We start from the raw sequence: 21,181 nt of genomic DNA on the forward strand, positions 1-21,181 counted from the left end.
CTAGCTTCGCACATGACTTGTTACTTACCTTATTTTTTCTACTTTGTGTTCTCTCAACATTTTGCTAGAGTCTTTTTATTCGAGGTGAAAGACTTGGCATTCTGCACGTATATTACAAGCTTACGCTTAGTTTAGGTGCCAGTCTCTTACAAACATAATGTAGAATAGATTTTATTATATGCTTCTAATTTTATACATGTATGTAACTGTTATGTTTGTGGAGAAAATAAATGTATATTATTATTATTCACTAACTTCCCACTACCATCTCAACGAAAGTTACAAAACATCCGTGGTATAGGCAAGCAGCTCAGTCTTGATCCGATAGTGAACTTAGAGAATAATATATAGCAGATAGTGAACTAAAAGATATCGGAGTTGGATTTTATTTAGCGGTAACACATAGAATTCCCTATTTTGAATTCTGGCAATTGGTGTGGTTGTGTGGCACATAACATCATTCTTATAAAAGTACATAGATACAAAGAACCTGATAATTTTATAATGATAGTAGCTAGTTTATCAATGTTTTTGTCATTGGAGAGGGGAACTGTATAAATGATAGATATAATAACATGAACGATGTAAAGAATGAGATAGGGTGCACCACGTGTAGATCTCCGAGACTCATGTATGAAATGTCTATTATTAACAGCCTCTGTGGCCGAACGGTTACCATGCCGGACAGCCACGCGGAGATCCCAGGTTTGATTCCCGGGCCGGGAGAAATATTTGTTTGGCCTACATTTCCTTCTCTCGTGAGTTTGGGTGTAATTTGTGGTAGTCTATAAGTGTGTCCATAGCACCCGCGATGCAGGGTTTCACCAGTGCAGGGCTATGTTGAGAGTCTGCGTTATTATCATGGCTTTAGAGTTACATAATATGTAAGTAGCTGTAGAGCTCCATGTGAAAGAGTTCGTCCAGGGAAGTACTGCTACCTTACCTATTTCAGGCGTCAAGCAGTAGGTACTGTGAGCATTATTGCGTTTCGGTTTAGAAAGGTAAAGTTAAGTGTGAAATTACATTCACATGGGACTTGTCAGCTTATGTCTCAGGGTGACGGGCGCAGTGGGAGTGCCCATAAGGTCTTTGCGATTTAAAACTCTGAATCGCACTGTAACTACTATGGATAGGCGTGTCGCTTACCACCAGGCGCACGACTTGTTCGTCCCGTCATTTGGTGTTACAAAAAAAAATTGGAACTGAACATTTTTATTCGAATATTGCTTCCAGTGCAACGGAACAAGGCCCGTCAATGTATAGCTTGATGTGCTGCCGCCTGTATTTATATATGCCAAGTTTTATTAAAATCGGGCGAAATTCAATAAACCGGATTCGTCCTATAATTTGCCACGCTTAGAGATGGAATATTTTCTTCAAATTTGAATGGGACCTGAGTTACCTCTTTTCCAACAAAAAAGAATCATTGAAATCGATCCGAATTTCGAATTTCGACGAAATTCGAATGCCGAAATACTAAGTAGTACAACAAAAATGACTCATCGAAATCTGCTCTCAAATGTCGAAGTAATCGCATAACATACACACTGAAAATACACTCGATTTTAAAACCTCCATCTTTTTTGAAGACGGTTAACAAGTGATATGTTACGAACATATAACTATGGCAGTGTCATCGACCCCTTGCAGTGATATATAATATTTTATGATTTTATGAGTGAAATATTTTTTTTTATAATATACCAAATAACGGGACGAAGAAGTCGTGCACCTGGTGGTAAGCGTTACAGTGCCAGTCATAGCTTTATATTGCAAAGATCTCATGGGCACTACCACTGCGCCGACCACCTTGAGACATTAGTTGACTAAAAGCCCATGTGCCCGGTTTTAAAGAGAGTACTGATAAATGAACACTATTTGATATAAGGGTAAATAATTAGGTGTCATAACAATAAAAATAACAGCTTTACCACTTGACGAATAAATTGATGACTGTTTAGGATTTTACCAGGATGTATTCATCAGTTAATCCTCGTCAGTATAACGTGTCAAAGACGCATTCATCCAGTCATTAACCATGTTTAAAATCTAACGCATAACTTTTCCCCAGCACCTAGTAATCAATTTAATTGTTCAATAACAAATTGGATTAGCAACCGTGCGACAGTGTCGCAACGCCATAAATGGAACAATGGAAGTTGAGAACTACATACATTATTGAATAGTTTTATTTTCCATTATAGATCGTGTGCTCCCGCGATCGTCATCTATTTTTCTTTTTACACATAGCTGTCCATTAAAGACAAAATATTTTTTCAACTACCTCTTAGGATGATAAATTTGCTTGCGTAAATATTCCGTGAATCGTATTTAGGTACCTATATTTAGACAATTTTATTTCCGTTTTGAATTGGAAATTACACATATAAGCAAGGCGTTAGGGAAAGGTACAATAATAATGAGATATAAAAGTATAACAAGTAACTCTGAAAGTGTAACATAACAATATGCAGCAGTAGAGCTCCTTGTGAAAGAGTTCGTCCAGGGAAGTATTGCTACATTACCTATTCTGACGCCAAGCTGTAATGTGAGCATTACTGCGTTCCGGTTTGGAAGGGTAAGGGTGCTGGTGAAATTACGAGCACTTGGGACTTGTCACTTATGTATCAGGGTGACGGGGGCAGAGGCAGTAACCCTAAGATCTTTGCGATTTAAAGCTCTGTGTGGCACTGCAACTGTTATGGACAGGCGCATCTCTCACTACCAGGTGCACGACTTGTTCGTCCCGTCACTTGGTATTATAAAAAAAATAAGCACTATTAAAAAATAAGAAGAATTAAAAATAAAAAAAAACAAAAATAAAAAAGTTACTAATCTGAACGTACTAATTAAACTGACTGAGTTGACTTGTCAACTTATGTCTCTGGGTGACAGGCGCAGTTGTAGTGCCCCTCAGTTCTTTTTAATTTAAAGCTCAGAATGACACTGCACCTGTTATGGCGAGGCGTGTAACTTATCACCTAGTGCACGACTTGTTCGTTCCGTCTCTTGATATTATTTAAAAAAAACTACTTTAGTAACAGAACATTTTTCTGATTTTAAAATCGTAAAATTAACGTAGCCTGATAGACATTTAGACCGTGACGTAATCAAAGAGGTCGAATACCGCAACGAAAGAAATCCATCAACAACGTATTGTGAGTTTTACGTTAAATCAAAGGCAGTGTGCCTTCACACAGCCTGCTTTTTTGTAGCGATTATAGTTTCATCTTAAATCATATTCTAAAATATTATTTAATTTCATTAGAACTATTAGTATTATACAATTTCGTTGCTACGTCTATTTTTTTACCTACTTTACACGTCTACAAAATTTATCATAACAATTAATAATCAGCACCTTGTCTATCGTCAATATGTCAAGAAAATGGTGGGAGAGAAAAAAAAAGACCGTTTTACTCAATAGCCGGTGAAGAATGGGCGCAATTATAGGGCTTTTATCATAATTACATTGTTTACTCCATTGTTCCGCTTTCCATGTGCGGAAGATCATACATCATCCGTCTTCAGACTGGCCCTGGGTCCGACAGGTTTAGGTAGGATATATGTAGATAATTTTGTTACTATTTTATGGTTCAAATTGTTTGCCATACTTCATAGAATGTAGCTTTTTACTAAATGAAGGCGATGTTTTGTAGCAGCATCCTATACATTTTTTTTTAAACATCACGAAATAATAATCATTTTACATATTTACGTTACCACTCATTAACATACGATATTTGAAATCCTCAAATCATTGTTGGAAGTAATTGACTTCGAAATATTAGGGGTTAAAGTATGAAATTGCCGTTTTATTGCAATAGGTTCTTTGAATTTTCATAGAATCTTCATGGTTTAAGGTTTTCGAATGAAACTTTTTTCAAATGGTTTCTGTAATTTTTTTTTTTTTTAATTTGAAACATTAGAATATCGACTTTCAATTGTTTTTGTTATTCAATTTAAACAAGAAAGATGGATACTGCGAAAATTCGAGTGATTTTTGAATACGAGTTCCGACGCGGAACTAACGCGGCAGAAACAGCCCGCAATATCAATGCTGCGTTTGGAGAGGGGTCTACTAATGAACGCACCGTGCGATTTTGGTTTAAACGCTTTCGTGATGGAAATTTCGACTTAAAGAACGAGCCACGAGGAAGACCGCCCACACAGGTGAATAACGATGAATTAAGAGAGATAGTGGAAGCCGATCCTAGTCAAACTACCCAGGAATTAGCGGCATGGTTTAACGTTACCTTACCCACAATATTGACTCACTTGCGTCAAATCAATAAAATAAAAAAATACGAAAAATGGGTGCCTCATGATTTGATTGATCTGCAGAAAGAAACGCGTGTTGAAACTTGTGTTGCCTTGTTGAACCGGTACAGAAATGAAGGAATATTGGATCGAATTGTAACATGTGATGAAAAGTGGATTCTTTATGATAACCGGAAAAGAAAAATGCAATGGCTGACCCCAGGTCAAATGCCACAACAGTGTCCTAAAGCAAAACTTACCAATAAAAAGGTAATGGTAACTGTTTGGTGGTCTCAGCATGGTGTTATTCACTATAGTTTTCTCCGATCTGGTCAAGCAATAACGGCAGATGTCTATTGTGCCGAACTCCGAACCATGTTGACAAAACTAGCAGTAAAACAGCCCCGACTCATGAATCGATCTTCACCATTATTGCTCCACGACAACGCGAGACCTCACACAGCACGAGAAACCATTTTGACCCTTCAGGAACTGCAGTTAGAAACCATTCGTCATCCTCCGTATTCACCAGACCTTGCTCCAATGGACTACCATTTTTTTCGTGATTTGGACAATTATCTACGTGACAAGAAGTTTTCTTTCCAGGAGGCAGTACAAAATGCTTTCACACAGTTTGTGCAGTCTAGATCGTCGGAGTTCTATCGCAAAGGCATTAATAACCTTCCCATTAGATGGCAGCAATGTATAGATAATAATGGCAACTATTTTGATTAAATAAATTTGTTAAAAATTTAAAAGGTAAACAATTTAGATTTTCAGTACAAATCGGCAATTTCATACTTTAACCCCTATTATTATTAATGCTTATTCTTACAACTTCACAGATTGAAGTTACGTCCAACCGAAAAAAAATTCTAATTAAAGTAATTTTGTTATTTATTTACACCGAGCTACGCTCTGAATTTGGTGCTACACTGACATAAATTGTAGGTACTTGGTACAATGCTGTAGGAAATGGATTAGAATTGATTTTTAAATTTTATTTCAAGTTTATGAGGTGTAAAAAAACTTTGTGTATTTTTACAGTACATGTTATATAAATTTCAAATTACTTCCGATATTTCTTCAAACGTAATTACTCGTTATGCATCGAGTATATAACTAGAAATAGAGACGAAATATAATTTAACTTGTTTGAAAATTATTCTGCCAAATCATTACGGTGACAACTGTGCTCCGATTGGCTAGTCCAAATTCGAAGCAACTAACGGGTGTAATTAACCAGTTTAACTTGAGCTTTGCTATAATGGACTAAAATTGAAAAATTACGTATTTAATTATAGATGAAATGTGATACCGTTTGTTTTGTAATTAGATGTTTTGCTGTTTTTTCCAGACCACCGAATGGAACAGCCCCCCTTTGTTAGAGATATTATCTTTATTACAATAAATACAGAATATTTTTGGAATATACGGAGACGTACACACAGGTCAGTTGTTGGCGCTGTACTATTACAGCTTTCCAATTTGTGATTTTTGCACAAATCAGAGTTGATATTTTAAAGTGAAATAAGACCCATTTGCCTGGTGAGTTGCCAGGGATGGATGGCCCTTAATTCGTCTCTATTTCTGTTCGAGCTTTTCATTGGTTATAATAGAGCTTCAGTTTTTTAAAACATTTTCCTGATTAATAGGTGTTTTTGAGAGAGGTCGTTAGATAGATAACCATCGTGAAATAGGTAATGTAAATTTTTAGTGCCGTAACAAAAATTCTTTTATGCATGAAGGTTGTTTTACAAGTTTTAAAACGAAATTAATATTAATGGCTTGCCTTTTGAGTGCGTGAAAATAAATGTGTTTGCATTTGGATGTATTAACGAATCTTATATAACATTTCATATACAAAAGGAATAAGCATTTGATTTGTACTTTGTACAAAATTAAAAAATCATCCGAATTTCAAACAGAGAAGATAGTTTCTCTATACTACTATTATGTTCTGGCCACATAGAGGCGGCTGCGGAAGCATTCCGGGCGGGGGAATTTTTGTAATGTACGAGTTCATTATGAACCCTGCCATACTGAAACGCACGGCCGCCTCTGTGTGGCCTGAGCATTAGGGATCTAGTATTTCTTCCGACGGAATATCCCAAGCACACCTAAGACTGCAGTACTACTTATTAATACATTTTATTTTTAATTTCCTTTTAATTAATCAATTTAATTCTGTTAAAAGCATATTGTTAAAATAATTTTTATTGCAACACGTAGGTATGTAGCGCAAACTTAAGTGGTTTGCATTAATATTAGACACAACGGATTGATGACTTTATCATCTCAAATAGCCGTGACCATGAGACCTATAAAGGGTCCGAAACGTTGCTTTGTTTGAAAAAACAAATGTACGCTATGTACATTCGAAGATGGTTATTTATATGAAATAAAATGAAATTAGATGCATGTGATAAAGTTTACATCAAAATAACATCTTTACTTGTATTTAGTAGCAGTTCATTTCCTTGTAAAAAAGTTTGTCCAGGGAAGTACTGCCACCTTACCTTTTTCTGCCGCCAAGCATTCATTAGAGTATTAACTGCGTTCCGGTTTTGAAGGGTAACGATGCTGGTGAAATAACAGGCACATGGGACTTGTAGTCAACTTATATCTTACGCGCCTTTTATTATTAAGCGAATGTGTGTGTTCGTACCTACACATATAAGACGCGCTGAAGCGTATGAACCACAGAAATCTAAATAAATAAATTTATAATAATGAATAAATTTTGTGTGTCCAGGGAAGTACTGCCACGAGTTACGGGCGCAGTGGCAGCCTTAGATCGTTAAAAAAAATTGTTCTGGCATAGCAATAAAAGAGGTACCGAGTAACCTAATCTAGCTACTATTAATTCTTACACCAAACAGTTTAATAAATAATCTCATAGAGTACTAAAAAAACCGACATCAAAAGTTCATGGAATTACAATTATTTGCCAGCTTTTATCGAAATCGGTTACCGAAAAGTGCGCAAAACCTGATTCTTCCCCTATGTTTGCCACACTTAGAGGTGTAATATTTTTTTCAAATTTAAATGAGACCAATCTCAGGTTATCATCTTTATAATAAAAAAGAATCATCTAAATCGGTTCACAAGTTTAAAGTTATCGCGTAACACACATAAAAAAAATACATTCGAATTGATTTTGATTGAACCTCCTCCCTTTTTTTGAAGTCGGTTAAAATCAATAAAAGTAACTTAGAAACTGGTTCAAAGTTTTGCAACTGCTGTGTTTTGCCATGCGCTCACTTAGGCCAAAATATAACGCAACTACTCACAATTGCACATTTCTGAGAATTGTCACATCAAAAACGTCAATATACCGCTTAGAATTAGGATCAAGTTGTCTTTATTTACCATTCGAATCAATAAACGATTACTGCGTGACTTGAAAACGAAATATAAAAGTTACTCAACCATGTCAAATACCCACGGCGTCAAGTTCATTTAAAAGATCCGGGCATTTCTTAAGAAAATTGTCTCAAATTGTTTCACACAATTGTCGGGTACTATCATCACCTAACATAATATTACGAGCTATTATTGTAATTCCATAGGAGCGTTAACTGTAAACAATAATTTTAAAGGATTTCGCTAATTTCTTTGACATTATTTCGCACCCTTACTTATAATAATATTCTAGGCTAAATTTGAAAACCTCGTAACTACGTTTTTCGATGAAAACCCCTTTTTACTATTCAAGCGCAATATGGGGCAACTAGAGCTTAAAATATAATTTGTAGACATTCTTTTATTTACAAAATAAAGGTATAATCATATATTGTCATAAAATTATTTCTAGTAATTTCGTTTTTTGTGCCCACTCAAAAGTTCACATTAATGGAGGTTACGAGGTTTACGAACTTAGACGACGATATCCGTAAATTAAACCACACCAATTGCCTGGTCTTAAACTAAGGAATTCCCTGTACTATGAGCACCAGGGTTTAGAAAAGAAGAAAAAGAATTTAGAAAAGTTTATTTCCCAAATAGGTACCGGGATTCGCATAAGCATCCAGTGACCATAGTGAAAACCATTGGGCCACCAAGGCCGTTGTTAGTTCCACCTATATTGTGACGAGCTCCATGGTTGAGTGGTTTGCACACGTTTTCACGGTGACGTCATTTCTAAGATCCCGGGTTCGATCCCCGGCCAAATCAATGTAGAAAAACTAACTTTCTATAATGTCTCGAGTCTGGGTGCTTGTGGTACCGTTGGTGTTTTCGATTTCCATAACACTAGTGCTTTAGTTACTTACTTTGGGTTCGGAGTAACGTATCTGATATTGTCTACCAAAAAAATGTGGATATTCCAGGGATTCGCACATTGGGCTTCCACATTTAAATGGTAAACGGCTATGGAGTGGAATTCTTTGCCTGCAGACTTATTCCCTGTACGCTATAATACCTAATTCACTATCACTTTTCAAGGCGATAGTGAATAGGCATTATGTAGATGTACACTCTCCATCATCGACCTTATCGTCACTTTCCATCTGGTGAGACGGAGGTCAAATGTACATATTTTTATAAAAAAATGCCTAATTACATCTTTTTAAGAGAGTCATTTATCCTACGAACGAAATTAGCTGGTAACTTTTTTAAATAGGAGAGTTATAAAATTTCACATTTACGTAATTTGTTTCATGTACTGCGTATTATGTTATGATTTTCATGTTATATAATATTATGATGTATTGTTTATTTATTATTATTATTATTTATTTAAACACTTTATTGTACCACAAAGAAAAGTACACATTTTTAGAAACAATTTAAAATATTTGTGTACAAAGGCGAGCTTATCCCATAAAGGGATATCTTCCAACTAACCTTTGAAAAACTGAGAGGAATGTTGGTTTTTGAGGTGGTACTAAAAATAAATAAATAAAGAAATTGAATGCTACTATATTCAATAAATACACAAATAAATTTATTATATCAAATGTACATACGAATACAAACATATATATTAAGTAATGTTGATACACTAATACATACAAAATCTGTAGTAAAATGAATTCATAAAATAAAACTATAAATAAATATATCAAATGTAAATAAATATTTCATAAGCTCTAAAATGAGATGAAAAATCTTCAAAAGGCACCCTTGAAAATCGGAACCGAAGTCAACTGTCTGATCTCAACCGGGAGAAGGTTCCACATACGGGCAGCATTTACTGTGAACGAGTCCGAATATTTTTGTGAACTGTGTTGTGGAAGGACGAGGAACAAATTGGTGAAAGAAAATTTATATTTATTTATTAAAACTTTATTGCACACAAAACAGTACAACCGGAGAGCTATGTTCTAAACAAATAACAGGGGTGCATAATATGATAATTAAAAATAAATAGGAACAAGTTTATAAATAATTATGGTGTATTATCGTAAGTGTCTGTATTATACCACGGTTGGATAATTTACAGGTTACTTTTTTCTACCTAATTTCGGTGGCAGTTTTTATTATTTAAGTATTCAAGTATATTACCGTGAAATATTAAATAATATTTCAAGTTACTACACTAGAATATTAAATAATACTTCGTGATAATATTCTACAATATTTAAATAACAGAAATGCCACCCAAATTAGGTAGACAAAATTAACATGAAAATTACCCAGTTACTATATATGATTATAATCAAGGGTACAATTTCAAAAACCCTAAGGTAGAGATATTGAATTTGGCATTATTTTTCAGGTTACTTGAAGATTCATAAATGATTCTTGCATTTTTTTATCATTTGTCTAATATTTCGATATTGTGATGTATTAAATATCTATAGAGCGCTTGCCAATAGGCCAAGGCCCTTGGGCCTTGTACGAATTTAAGAAAACCGCAAATAAAATCTATTAGTCACGATCAGCGTGACTGAAAATTTAGGTAGACAAAACGTAGACCCGTTTTTAAAAAGCGTTGTAACAAATGACCTTTTAATTCATTTGTTTAGATTCCCACGACATGGTGCTGAGGTTCAACAACGCCCCGACTGGAAACTACACTGATGATGTTGGATCCAAAACTACATTTCGTGTATTAAACTCACAAGTAAATTGATGCAGTACAGTTTGTATAGCAGTAATAGATTAGCGACAGCGTAGTTGTAATAAAGCTTGCTTCATAGGCAAAATAGAATACAATAGAAAGCTCTTTACTGTTTTTCATTTCTATGTTACAGTTGGATATAACTGAGAATTACCGATTATTATTAGGTTATATACAATAATAATTTAAATATAAATAAATAAATATAATAAAATGCTTTTGTACCTTGTACCACGAATTTTTTGTAAATCTTGGCGTATCTAAGTATATGTAGGAGGAATAAAATATTATACTTATTACTTAAGAACTCGATATTATACTTATTATTATTTAAAATAAACACCACGGAAAATAAAAAATAAACTACCTGCCTTACCTATTTCAGCCGCCAAGCGGTAATGTAGGCGTTATTACCATAAGGATGCTGGTGAAAATAATTACAGGCACATGGAACTTGTCAACTTGTCTCTCAATCTCAGAATGACGGGCTCAGTGGCAGTTCCCCTCAGACGTTTACGATGAAAGTTCCGAGTGGCACTGCCACTGCTATGGACAGGTGAACGCCTTGTTCATCCCGTCACTTGATATAAAAAAAATCAAATAAAAAAACGCTGTATTACCACAATATAAACACAATATTTGCGTATTTTTTCACAATTGCGTAGCTGAAGACGCTGGTATTCAGCTACGCAAGTAATTTATCGGTGTAATAACTTCCAGGTGGTCACTAAACGAGAATTCAATTTCCCCGAAGACCCGTTGTACAAGAACATATCGATATTGATATGGGATCCAGCAAACTATTCTTCTACACTGGAGGAGTGGTACCAACATCCTGATTTTCCTCTCTTTCCCGTTTATAAAAAGTAAGTATTAAATAGACTGTATATAAATAGTGTTAAAATTCTGAAAGAAAGCCCTCGCGGGCCGCATTAGCGGCCCGGCGCAACGCGCGCCATCTAGTTATATATATAAGTAGAGTATGTAATCAGAAATTGAGACGAAATTTTTAACAATGCCGTGCTGTTCATTTCGATGGTGTGGGAAAAACAGCAAAACATCTAGTTATAAAACAAACGGTATCACAATTCATCGGTAATTAAATATTAAATATGTAATTTTGCAATTTTTGTCCATTATAGCAACGCTCAAGTTAACTGGTCGAGACACCCATTGATGACACTCGTCAATTGTTTCGAACTCGGGCTAGCCAATCGGAGCGTAGTTGTCACAGTAATGATATGCAGAATAGTTTTCAAACAAATTAAATGACATTTCGTCTCTATTTATGGTTATATGCTCGATGGTATGTGTATAAAATGTTGTTTCTTCTTGTGACCACTAGGGGCGCTGTATAATTTGCCAAGTAAAATTGAGAAATAATCTACGCGATCGCTAGCAACTGTCACAGTAAACTTATGGTAGAGGCACTGTAAGTATAAAGTTTTTAATCTTTCCTGTAATCGTGACTAACCCGTTCATGTACAGTATTTAAATAGTACTACACACAAAAATGTTATTACTTTTCTTTGTGCCGTATTAATACATCGATAGATAACACGTTTATTCAGCACAAATGCAAACAGAAACAAAACATTTACAATCACTTCACAAAGTATAGCATAAAAACACATAGAACATACATTATTAATTTAATACACATTTGTATAAAACACATACTGTGAAAAAAACAAACATAGTGAGAGACGCAAACAAATACTGAGAAATTTAACAAAATGTTATATATACACAAAACACTAAGAACTCGTACTGTACCTAACGTAGTTGGTTTTTTGAGATTCATATAGCGAAACGGGGTACGGGGTAAAATGTCGTTACTTTCCATGAACGGGCTAATCCAGCAAGATGGAAGAAATCACAAGACACTGCAACATTGTCTTTCTTTACGGCCATGTACAGGAGTGGAATAAGGGGTACCCATTTAGTGTAGATCAGGTTCGTAGATAAGTGTTTTAGACGCAAACATGTGTCTTGTGTTGGACACAAGTAACCGGCAACAAGAAGCCGCTAGTTTATTCCTGCCGCCAAGCAGTAATGTGAATATTGCGTTCCGGTTTGGAAAGGTAAGGGTGATGGTGAAATTACAGGCACATGAGACTTGTCAACTTATGTCTCAGGATGATGGGCGCAGTTGCAGTCCCTAAGATCTTTGTGATTTAAAGTTTTGAGTGGCACTGCAATATACAATTGATATGTAATAGACACAGTCATCGGTTGCGGCAACCGGACACAGTCGCCGCCCAGTTGCGGCAGTCGAACACTGTCATAGATGTACTTTTTTCCTATATCTATGGATACAGTCGCCGCTTGCCGTAACCGCAATTGTATGGAAATATAATATTTTTTTTTTGTTGATGATATGATTAAAAAGCCGAAAGCGCCGGAGCGTCTTTTTTGACTGTTCATTCGCACCCTTTGGAGTTCAAAACAAGTTTCAGGTGTTCCAGCACTTGTTCTCTCAAAATTAATGAACCGGCTGAGGGGGCCTATAAGCTAAGAATGTTATTTATTTATATGCTTCCGTGGTCGAACAGTTACCATGCCGGACTGCCACGCAGAGGTCCGAGGTTCGATTCCCGGGCCTGGAGAAATATTTGTATGGCCTACATTTATTTCTCTCGTGAGTTTGGGTGTAATTTGTGGTTGTCTATGTGTGTGTCCATGGCACCCGCGACACAGGGTTTCTCTAGTGCGGAGCTATGTTGAGTGTGTATGTTATTATTATTATTCTTATATTTGCCTATAATTGGCATGATTTCAAGAAGCAGATTTATTTTTTGAAGAATTTGTAAAAAAATAAACGAATAAAATAAATAGACATTAGACAACAACAGATACGTTACCCCGATCGCAAATTAAGTAACGAAAGCACTTGTGTTATGGAAATCAGAAATAACGACGGCTCCACAAATACCCAGACCCAAGGCTATATAGAAAATTTAGTTTTCCTACATTGACCCGACAGAGGATTAAGCCCAGAGCTGGCGACACCACGAAAACTGATATGCAAACCGCTCGACCACGGAAGTAGTCTGTATAAAAAATGTATCAAACGTTGTTGGCATACTAATAAATATTATTATATAAACATTTTAACAACAAAAAGTGATAGGAATTTAAATGGCCGATAACGAATACATTAACTCGTTAATCCATTAATCATCGCAATACATGTTGCACAATTTATTGCTTCACTTGTTTGAAAAAAAACTTTATGGTGTTTAAGGCTATTGGAGCAACAAAGCGACGCTGACGTGCATTTGTTGAAGCCTCAGGTACTTTGGGAGCTATGGGGAGTCTTGCAGGACTCATCTCCTTATCGATTAAGAAGAAATCCCCCATCATCTGGTTTTATAGGTAAGTTCTGCGTACTTATTTAGACAATAACTTTGAAATAGACAGAGTATAACTACGGGATAACTTCTCATATATATCGAAGCTAGGCAATCCGATTAATTCGCATTAAAATAATTTTCATGTTCAGAGATTTGTACCCTGCGACACAACATTCTAAGCTATATGGGAATAAATACAATAATGTACTACAAAGTATTTTTTCTTTTTTTTTAATGTCAGGATGTTTCACTATCATGATATTCAATTATTTTTTATGAAATTACTCTACTAGTTTGTTATAATTACTAATACACAGATCAAACACTTAGAAAAAATTCTTTCGATCCGGCCGGATTCGAACCGATATCTTCGAGCAAACCGTGACAGACGCTATGCCAACGAAGCCACGGAACGAACCAGCGGACCTCACGATTTTTTCTGTGTGCTTGTTTGTCAGCTCTTTGTATTGGATTTTAACGATTTTTTAGCCGTAACGCCATCTATGAGACATGTATGAAAGTATTTCGTCAATGTAATACAAATTTCTTCATTATTATGTATATAAAATATAGATAAATATACATTACTGGGTCAGCGAGTTACCTTCTTATCTTATACTAAAGGAATTTAATTAATGAAAACTTACGTGCGCGAGTGAGTGTGTGTGTCTGTGTTTGTTTGTTTGTTTGTTTGCTTATTTGTTTGTGTGTAATTGACAGTGGGAAAAGGTGTATGTGCGTGTTTCGAGTGTTGGAGTTTCTAGTGGGAAAATACATGTGTAGGAAATGAAACTATTTTTCCGGATTTAAATCGCGTATATTTGTTTTTCTAAATAAATCAACGTTTCGGGCCCTTAATTTACAGGTCCCATGGTCACTGTTGATTGACTATGTAACCTGTAAAGGGCCAGGAACGTTGGTTTCTTTGAAATAATAAATGCAAGCAATATAAACCCCAAAAAATTGTTTCATTTCCTACTTGTAACAATCGCGAAAACCTGAGAACTCGATAAAAAGATGTATGTTTGTTTACAAAGTGTAACAATCACGTTACGTTATAAAAAAAGAATGGATGTTTTGTTTGGCTAAATAATTCTACGTAGTTACAACGTTGACTATATTTCTACCTACTGGTTTGTAAACAGATTTTTTTTTACAATATTTTTAATAATTTATTGTATAAACAACCACCTAGAAACTGCAAATGATCTATGCAAAAAGTGTAGTAAACAATATATACGTAACGTATTTTATATCTTTCTCGTGTTAATGTAGAGGGATTGTACCACAGACCACATGATTGTACTAATAATTGATTTTAACAATGGCGTACAGAATGTAATAAAGTTGTCGCACTCTGTGCATTTTTTCTTTGGATGACGTGCTTAGTGGGAGTGTCCCTCAGATCTTTAAGATTTATAGCTCTGAGTAGCATTGCAACTGTTATGGACAGGTGTATCGCTTTCCACCAGGCGCACGACTTGTTCATCCCGTCAAGTGATATCATAAAAAATAAAAAAACTCTGTAGTGAAAAATAGAAATAAACGCTGAAAAACATTGACTTTTATGGAAAGGCTAACGTATCAGGATGCTCCATAGAATCAATCACCACATGATTAAATTAAATCAATGATAAAATTAATCAGTTGATCAGAACATGTTGCAAGGGTATAAGTTATATAATCAAATTAAGCAAAATCTTGTACATTGTATTTTTCAGTGGGGAAAAAATTTAAAAAACGAGTGCTTTTCCCAAATCACTAAAATGAAATAGTTTGTCGGCTAGTATATTAATCAATCACATTATTATTATAATACATTATGAATAAAGAACTTTCACCCATTCAATCCAAATGTTGAAACGTTCACACGACTAGTTGATTGAACTGGGTTAATTACATCCACATCTGGTTTCAAATTAGGAAATTCCTTATAATATCTTAGGATTTTTATGATATCAAGCGACGAGACGAAAAAGTCGTGCGCCTAGTGGTAAGCGACATGCCTATCCATGACAGTTGCAGTGTCACTCAGAGCTTTAAATTGTAAAGATCTGAGAGGCATTGCCACTGCACCCGTCACTAGGGCTCCGTCACTCGCTCAAGATTACGCGATAAGTACCTACTGCTGAGTGTGTCGACGTCGGCGCAAGCGCCCGTACAAGTCTTTAATTTGTGAGCATTCGGCTCCGCACGACTGCATACGGCCAGGCAACGTTATTTTCACCTCTCTAGGTGCGTGCTTAGGTTCCTTTTTCCTCGTAGTGAGCGCCTGGTGTCATTAGTCAGATTTAGTACGTTATTATTGCGTAGGTATTTTCGATTTTGTGTGATGTATCTGTTACGTAGTAACTATTAAGTAATCTGTGCCGTCACCTTGAGACGTATGGGTTTATGAAAAACAGAAAAGAATGGCGCAAATTCATTCTTAATTATTTTCTTCAGGTGTGTGGTTCTCAATGCATCGGTGCAGACGCGTGCGAGTCTTCGAATACGTGCCTTCGACGCGTGCGACTCGTCGCTGCCACTACCACGCCTCGCGCGACGACACTGCCTGCACCCTTGGCGCTTGGCATCCGTTAGCACAAGAAAAGGCCCTTGCAGAGCGCATGAGGGACAACTCGGACCTTGACGTGTTTCAGAGAGGCTTTATTGATATACCTGGCGTTCAAACTGTTACTTGTACTGATTAAGTTCTATGATAAGTTATAATTATATGATTCTAAGTTTGGAACGGGCTCGTTCTTTCGTCCACTTCTGTAGGACCTGGTGTTTACTGGACCCCGCATATCAGACTGGTGTGCTTACGCGCAGTACGTTGCGTCCTGTTTTTTGCGTGACATAAAATCATCATTTGGGTACACCCGATTGTGAAACGTCGATCGAAAGTGAGTATCTTTCGTGATTTTATGGGCGAATGAAGCATTGTAATGAGTCTAAATTTTTCAGTTGTGCAGGACACTGGTATGTACACTTCCATTGAAATATATGTCTCATTAAACGGGATCCTGTTTTTTCTTGGACTACGGGATCCAGTTTGCAGACAAAACCGAATAACAAAATTCTACGGGATCGGGTTTTTGAAGGATTCTGCAAACGGGATGTTCACGTGAATGCTAGTATTTAAACACTATCGCCAAAAAACCGATCCCATACGCAGCTGTGGGAGCATGTCGTAAGGCGGCGGCTATCTCTGTAATTTACTCGCTAACACTCGGTATAACTCTTGAGTTATTTTTCTGTCGGGCATGTTATAGAACTACCTCGCGAGAACTTAATCAGAAGATCATGCTTAACTCCTATAGAGCTCAAGTCTTAAGCTTTGCCTATAAACCCTTTGGGTTACTTTACTTTTTACATATAGAAATACGAAGGCGAAGTTTTCTAAGTAGGGTTTTAAAGCGGAAAGTAGCCACAGCGTGGTTTCAATGCATTGACAATTCCTGTAAATCGCACGCTTGGTTTAATAAGGTCACATTCGCAAAATTACAACTTTTCAGCAAATAGGTTTCAAGATTCTACAAACGGAATTAGTCGAGTACTTTTTTATTTCATGTAATTCGTACTATTCTTATAATTTTCATGTGATAACACTTTTGACGTATGCAGCTTGACTTTGTTTGCCTCTCCCGATCGGAAACTGCGTCTTTTTCGAGTCGAGGCGCATAATTGGGATTCACAACTGGCCGATCGGAAACTTTTAATATTTCTAATCGGAACAATAGTTGATTTAACTCATAAATTAGAAAGATATAGTAGACTGATTCCTAATCAGGTTCATCTTCTCGCTCAGAAACCCATCTGATTTCGAGACTACCCGGTCGGATCAATTCAGATTTGAATCAAAATCAGGATGCCGGTCACATGTTCGTGGCGTTATTAAATCAAGGGTACGAAATAATTAATAATATATTATATAATTGTAAAGAGAAATATATAAAAAAACAACAAAAATCAATTAGAACGTCTTCCTATGAAATTTTGAGGTGCCTAATTTAATGTATGCGGACAATATTTAAAAGTAGTAATTAAAAATAAAATAGTAACGAATGGTTTTATTAATATGATATAGTAAATCATTTAGAAGAAATATTTGTTTTTTATTTTAATGTTGTCCTCTATTTTGTTTCTATTATTTTCTTAATAATTTATAGTAGTTGTAGAGCTCCTTGTGAGATCGTCTAGGGAAATACTGCCACCTTACCTATTTCTGCCGCCAAGAAATAACGTGAGCATTATTGAGTTCCGATTTTGGTTTTGGGTGCCCCAACAGCACTCTGAAAGTTGTGGCAAATAAAATTGACTGCTCCATCCAGGCCCACTGGATGAAACTTCATGTGGCGGTTTAAAGTTTACTTATATGTGTTAGATTAATTTCAATTTTATATTTAAGCAATCTCAATATTTTTTTATAATAACGTAAACACTCAACATAGCCCCGCACTAGGGAAACCCTGTGTCGCGGGTGCCATGGACACACACGTAGACGACCACAAATTACACCCAAACTCACGATAGAAATAAATGTAGGCCATACAAAAATTTCTCCTTTTAATGTTGTAATTATTCGTGATTGTATATTTTTTGAATTTTAATATATTTTAATATTATCTTATTTTATTTTAATTTTAGCATTTGAATAGCATCATACTAACCTTATTCCTAAGTTCTTTACTAACAAACTGTGGATAATTGTTTTTGGTCCGAAATAAAGTCTTTATAGTTATTTGAAGGGTAAGGGTGTTCGTGAAATTACAGACACATGAAACTTGTCAACTTATGTCTCAAGGGGACGAGCGCAATGGCAGTGTCTCTAAGATCTTTGTTATCTCTGAGTGGCATTGCAACTGCTATGGGTAGGCGAGCCGCTTACCACCAGGGACACGACTTGTTCGTCTCATCACTTGGTGTCATAAAAATAATAATAATAATTTGATACTAAGTCGATTATAATGATGTACTGAAAAATATTGATTATATATTTATTTTTTTTATATTGCAAAGATATTTTATAAAAAGAATAAACGAAATATCCAAACGATAATCCAATTTATTGAACAATGTATGTTATTGTCTTAGTGTCCGTGATATGCCCTTGTGTTATCTTGTATTTTTAGCGATTTGCTAGTTGTAGTAGGCCGTTGCGTCTCCTACGCATACTGATGATGTTGCCGGCTGGTCCCTAATTAACAATTCTGCGCGAGTGCACGGAATTAGCACTACTTCCGAGGTGTGCACTGATACCGGTCTCTTGCTTCCTACTTCTTTTATCAGTTGCAAATATCAACAGAGTCCTTAGTCCAGAGTGTCAGTTTTTCATTGTGACAAACGTAACCATCGCGTTTGCGTTTAAATCATAATTAATTATTAATACAAAGATCGAACACTCAGAAAAAATTCCTTCGATCCGGCCGGATTCGAACTGACGTCTTCTAGCTTACCGTACCAGACGCTATACCAACTAAGCCATGGAACGAACCAGCGGATCTCACGAATTTTTCTATGTGCTTGCGTCGTGTCTTTGTATTTGGTTTTTCAACGACTTTTTAGTGTAGCGCCATCTATGAGAAATCTATGAAAGAGTTATCATTTTTTTTCTGAGTGTTCTATCTTTGTGTTAATAATTATAACAAACTAGTGGAGTAATTTCCCAAAAAATAATTGGATATCAATTCAATAAAAATTTAAAATCATAATTAATTAACTGCCTCCGTGGCCGAATAGGTACCATGCTAGCGCATAGGTCCTAGTTTCGATTCCCGGGCTGGGAGAAATATTTGTAAGGCCTACATTTATTTCTCTCACGAGTTTGGGTGTTATTTTGTTGTTCTCTATGCGTGTGTTCCATGGCACCTGCGATACAGGATTCCCCTATGTGCGGGGTTATGAGAGTGTGTGTTACTGTTATTATTATTATAATTAGTATGGAATTCGAACAACAGCTCTTACGGTGAGTGGCAGAAACAAAAAATATTCACGAAGACTGGTGCGCCTAAAACGCTTATTAGATTACCCAATTTCGAGGGACCCTAGGTGTAACTTATTATTTAAAGATCTAAGGGTCCCTATTTTGGGTGACTTATATCTATATATATAATAAGAGTGGCGCCCTAATTAGGAACTACACTTGACGCTTGAACTACAAAACTACGTTTTTAATAAGTTGTTTTTACATTAAATAAGCCTTTAAAATACTTTCGTAGTGTGAGCACACGCAACGATTAGCGAAGTGAAATTAAAAGGTACACTCGCATGACACAACACAACTTATTGCTATTAGTTAGTTCGAACGCAGAACGCAGCAGGAAATTCAAAGTAACCAATCACAAGGCTTTAAATTGTAATAATGAGTGTTTTGGTATTTTAGGGTTGGTCAGTTTGAATTTCGTACTGGTTTCCTAAAACGAATGACCCGATATGGTATATTATTTAACGGAATTGGTGTTTCAGTAGTAAGTGCTCTGAGCATTTACAGGTTAAGTTCTCGGGTTCGACTGCTAATTAGACCAATGCAGTAAAACAAACTGTTATTGATTGGATACGCTCTAGGTGGCCTGGTTTATGGTAGGTATTAAGTGACGGGACGAACACGTCGTGTGCTTGATGGTTAGTGAGACGCCCGTCCATAGCAGTTGCACTGTCACTCAGAGCTTTAAATCGCAAAGATCTGAGGGGCACTACCACTGCACCTGTCACCCTGAGATATATCGATACCTCCAATGACCACTACGCCAATTTAATTTTTGGACCTGTTCTGTTTTTGTTTTTTGTTTCTTTTTTGCACAATATTCGTTCTTTTGTTTTTTTTTCGGATTTTGGTTTTTGTTTCATTATTTTTTTTTTCACAAAATTCGGGAAGCATAATGTCAATGCGTTACTTTCTCAAACTCATATCTTATAAAAAGTGCTTCTAAAAGGATATGTAAAACTTTCTTTTTATTTTAAATTTCTTATCAACGGTGTTAATTTCGATACATTACTTGAAGAATAGGTAAATGCCAGTGTGTGAATATGAAGGAAATGTGAAGTGAAATCAGCCTGCAAAATTTGTATATACAATCCATTTTTTGGATTTCAGTAACTTTGTGCTTTAAGATACGAGTTTAAGAAAGTAAGGCGACGATATAAAATAAATATGATTGTTTAGAAAAATAACAGAAAATGACCAAAAAATAAAGATGGCGTAGTATTCATTGGAGGTATCGAAATGTTCACAAGTTCCATGTGGTTGTAATTTCACCAGCACCCTTAGCCTTCAAAACCGAAAACAGTAATGCTAACATTACTGCTTCGCAGCAGAAATAGGTAAGGTAGCATTCATAGATTTAAACCCTGACTATTTACATCTCTGACTATTTACAACTAAATATTTGTTGCAAATCGAGTTTTCTTCAAATTTAATACTATTGTTACAAAATATTTATTGCTTTCTGATCTACATGTTTCGATTTGCCTTTATATTGAATCGATTCGTTTGAAAATGGCATTGTGATAAATC

General features: G+C 35.8%; 1 protein-coding gene across 1 annotated transcript; it reads left to right on the forward strand.

The window, feature by feature from the left end:
• Positions 1 to 9,654: 9,654 nt before the first annotated feature.
• Positions 9,655 to 17,272, forward strand: LOC113233415 (beta-galactoside alpha-2,6-sialyltransferase 2). Its single transcript, XM_026468545.1, has 5 exons — positions 9,655 to 9,667; positions 10,233 to 10,330; positions 11,048 to 11,193; positions 13,575 to 13,705; positions 16,129 to 17,272. Exons 1-5 carry the CDS (start codon positions 9,655 to 9,657, stop codon positions 16,374 to 16,376), a joined length of 636 nt encoding a protein of 211 aa, XP_026324330.1. The 3' UTR covers positions 16,377 to 17,272.
• Positions 17,273 to 21,181: the final 3,909 nt, after the last annotated feature.

This window comes from Hyposmocoma kahamanoa, unplaced genomic scaffold (assembly GCF_003589595.1).
Source record: "Hyposmocoma kahamanoa isolate Upper Pololo Valley unplaced genomic scaffold, ASM358959v1 78, whole genome shotgun sequence".
Classification (NCBI taxonomy): Eukaryota; Metazoa; Arthropoda; class Insecta; order Lepidoptera; family Cosmopterigidae; genus Hyposmocoma; species Hyposmocoma kahamanoa.

What these genes read in the sequence shown, in the direction of transcription:
- LOC113233415 (XM_026468545.1), top strand. An exon ending in TTCGTGTATTAAACTCACAA is followed by an intron (nt 10,331 to 11,047) that starts GTAAATTGATGC and finishes AATAACTTCCAG; the next exon opens with GTGGTCACTAAACGAGAATT. An exon ending in CTCTTTCCCGTTTATAAAAA is followed by an intron (nt 11,194 to 13,574) that starts GTAAGTATTAAA and finishes ATGGTGTTTAAG; the next exon opens with GCTATTGGAGCAACAAAGCG.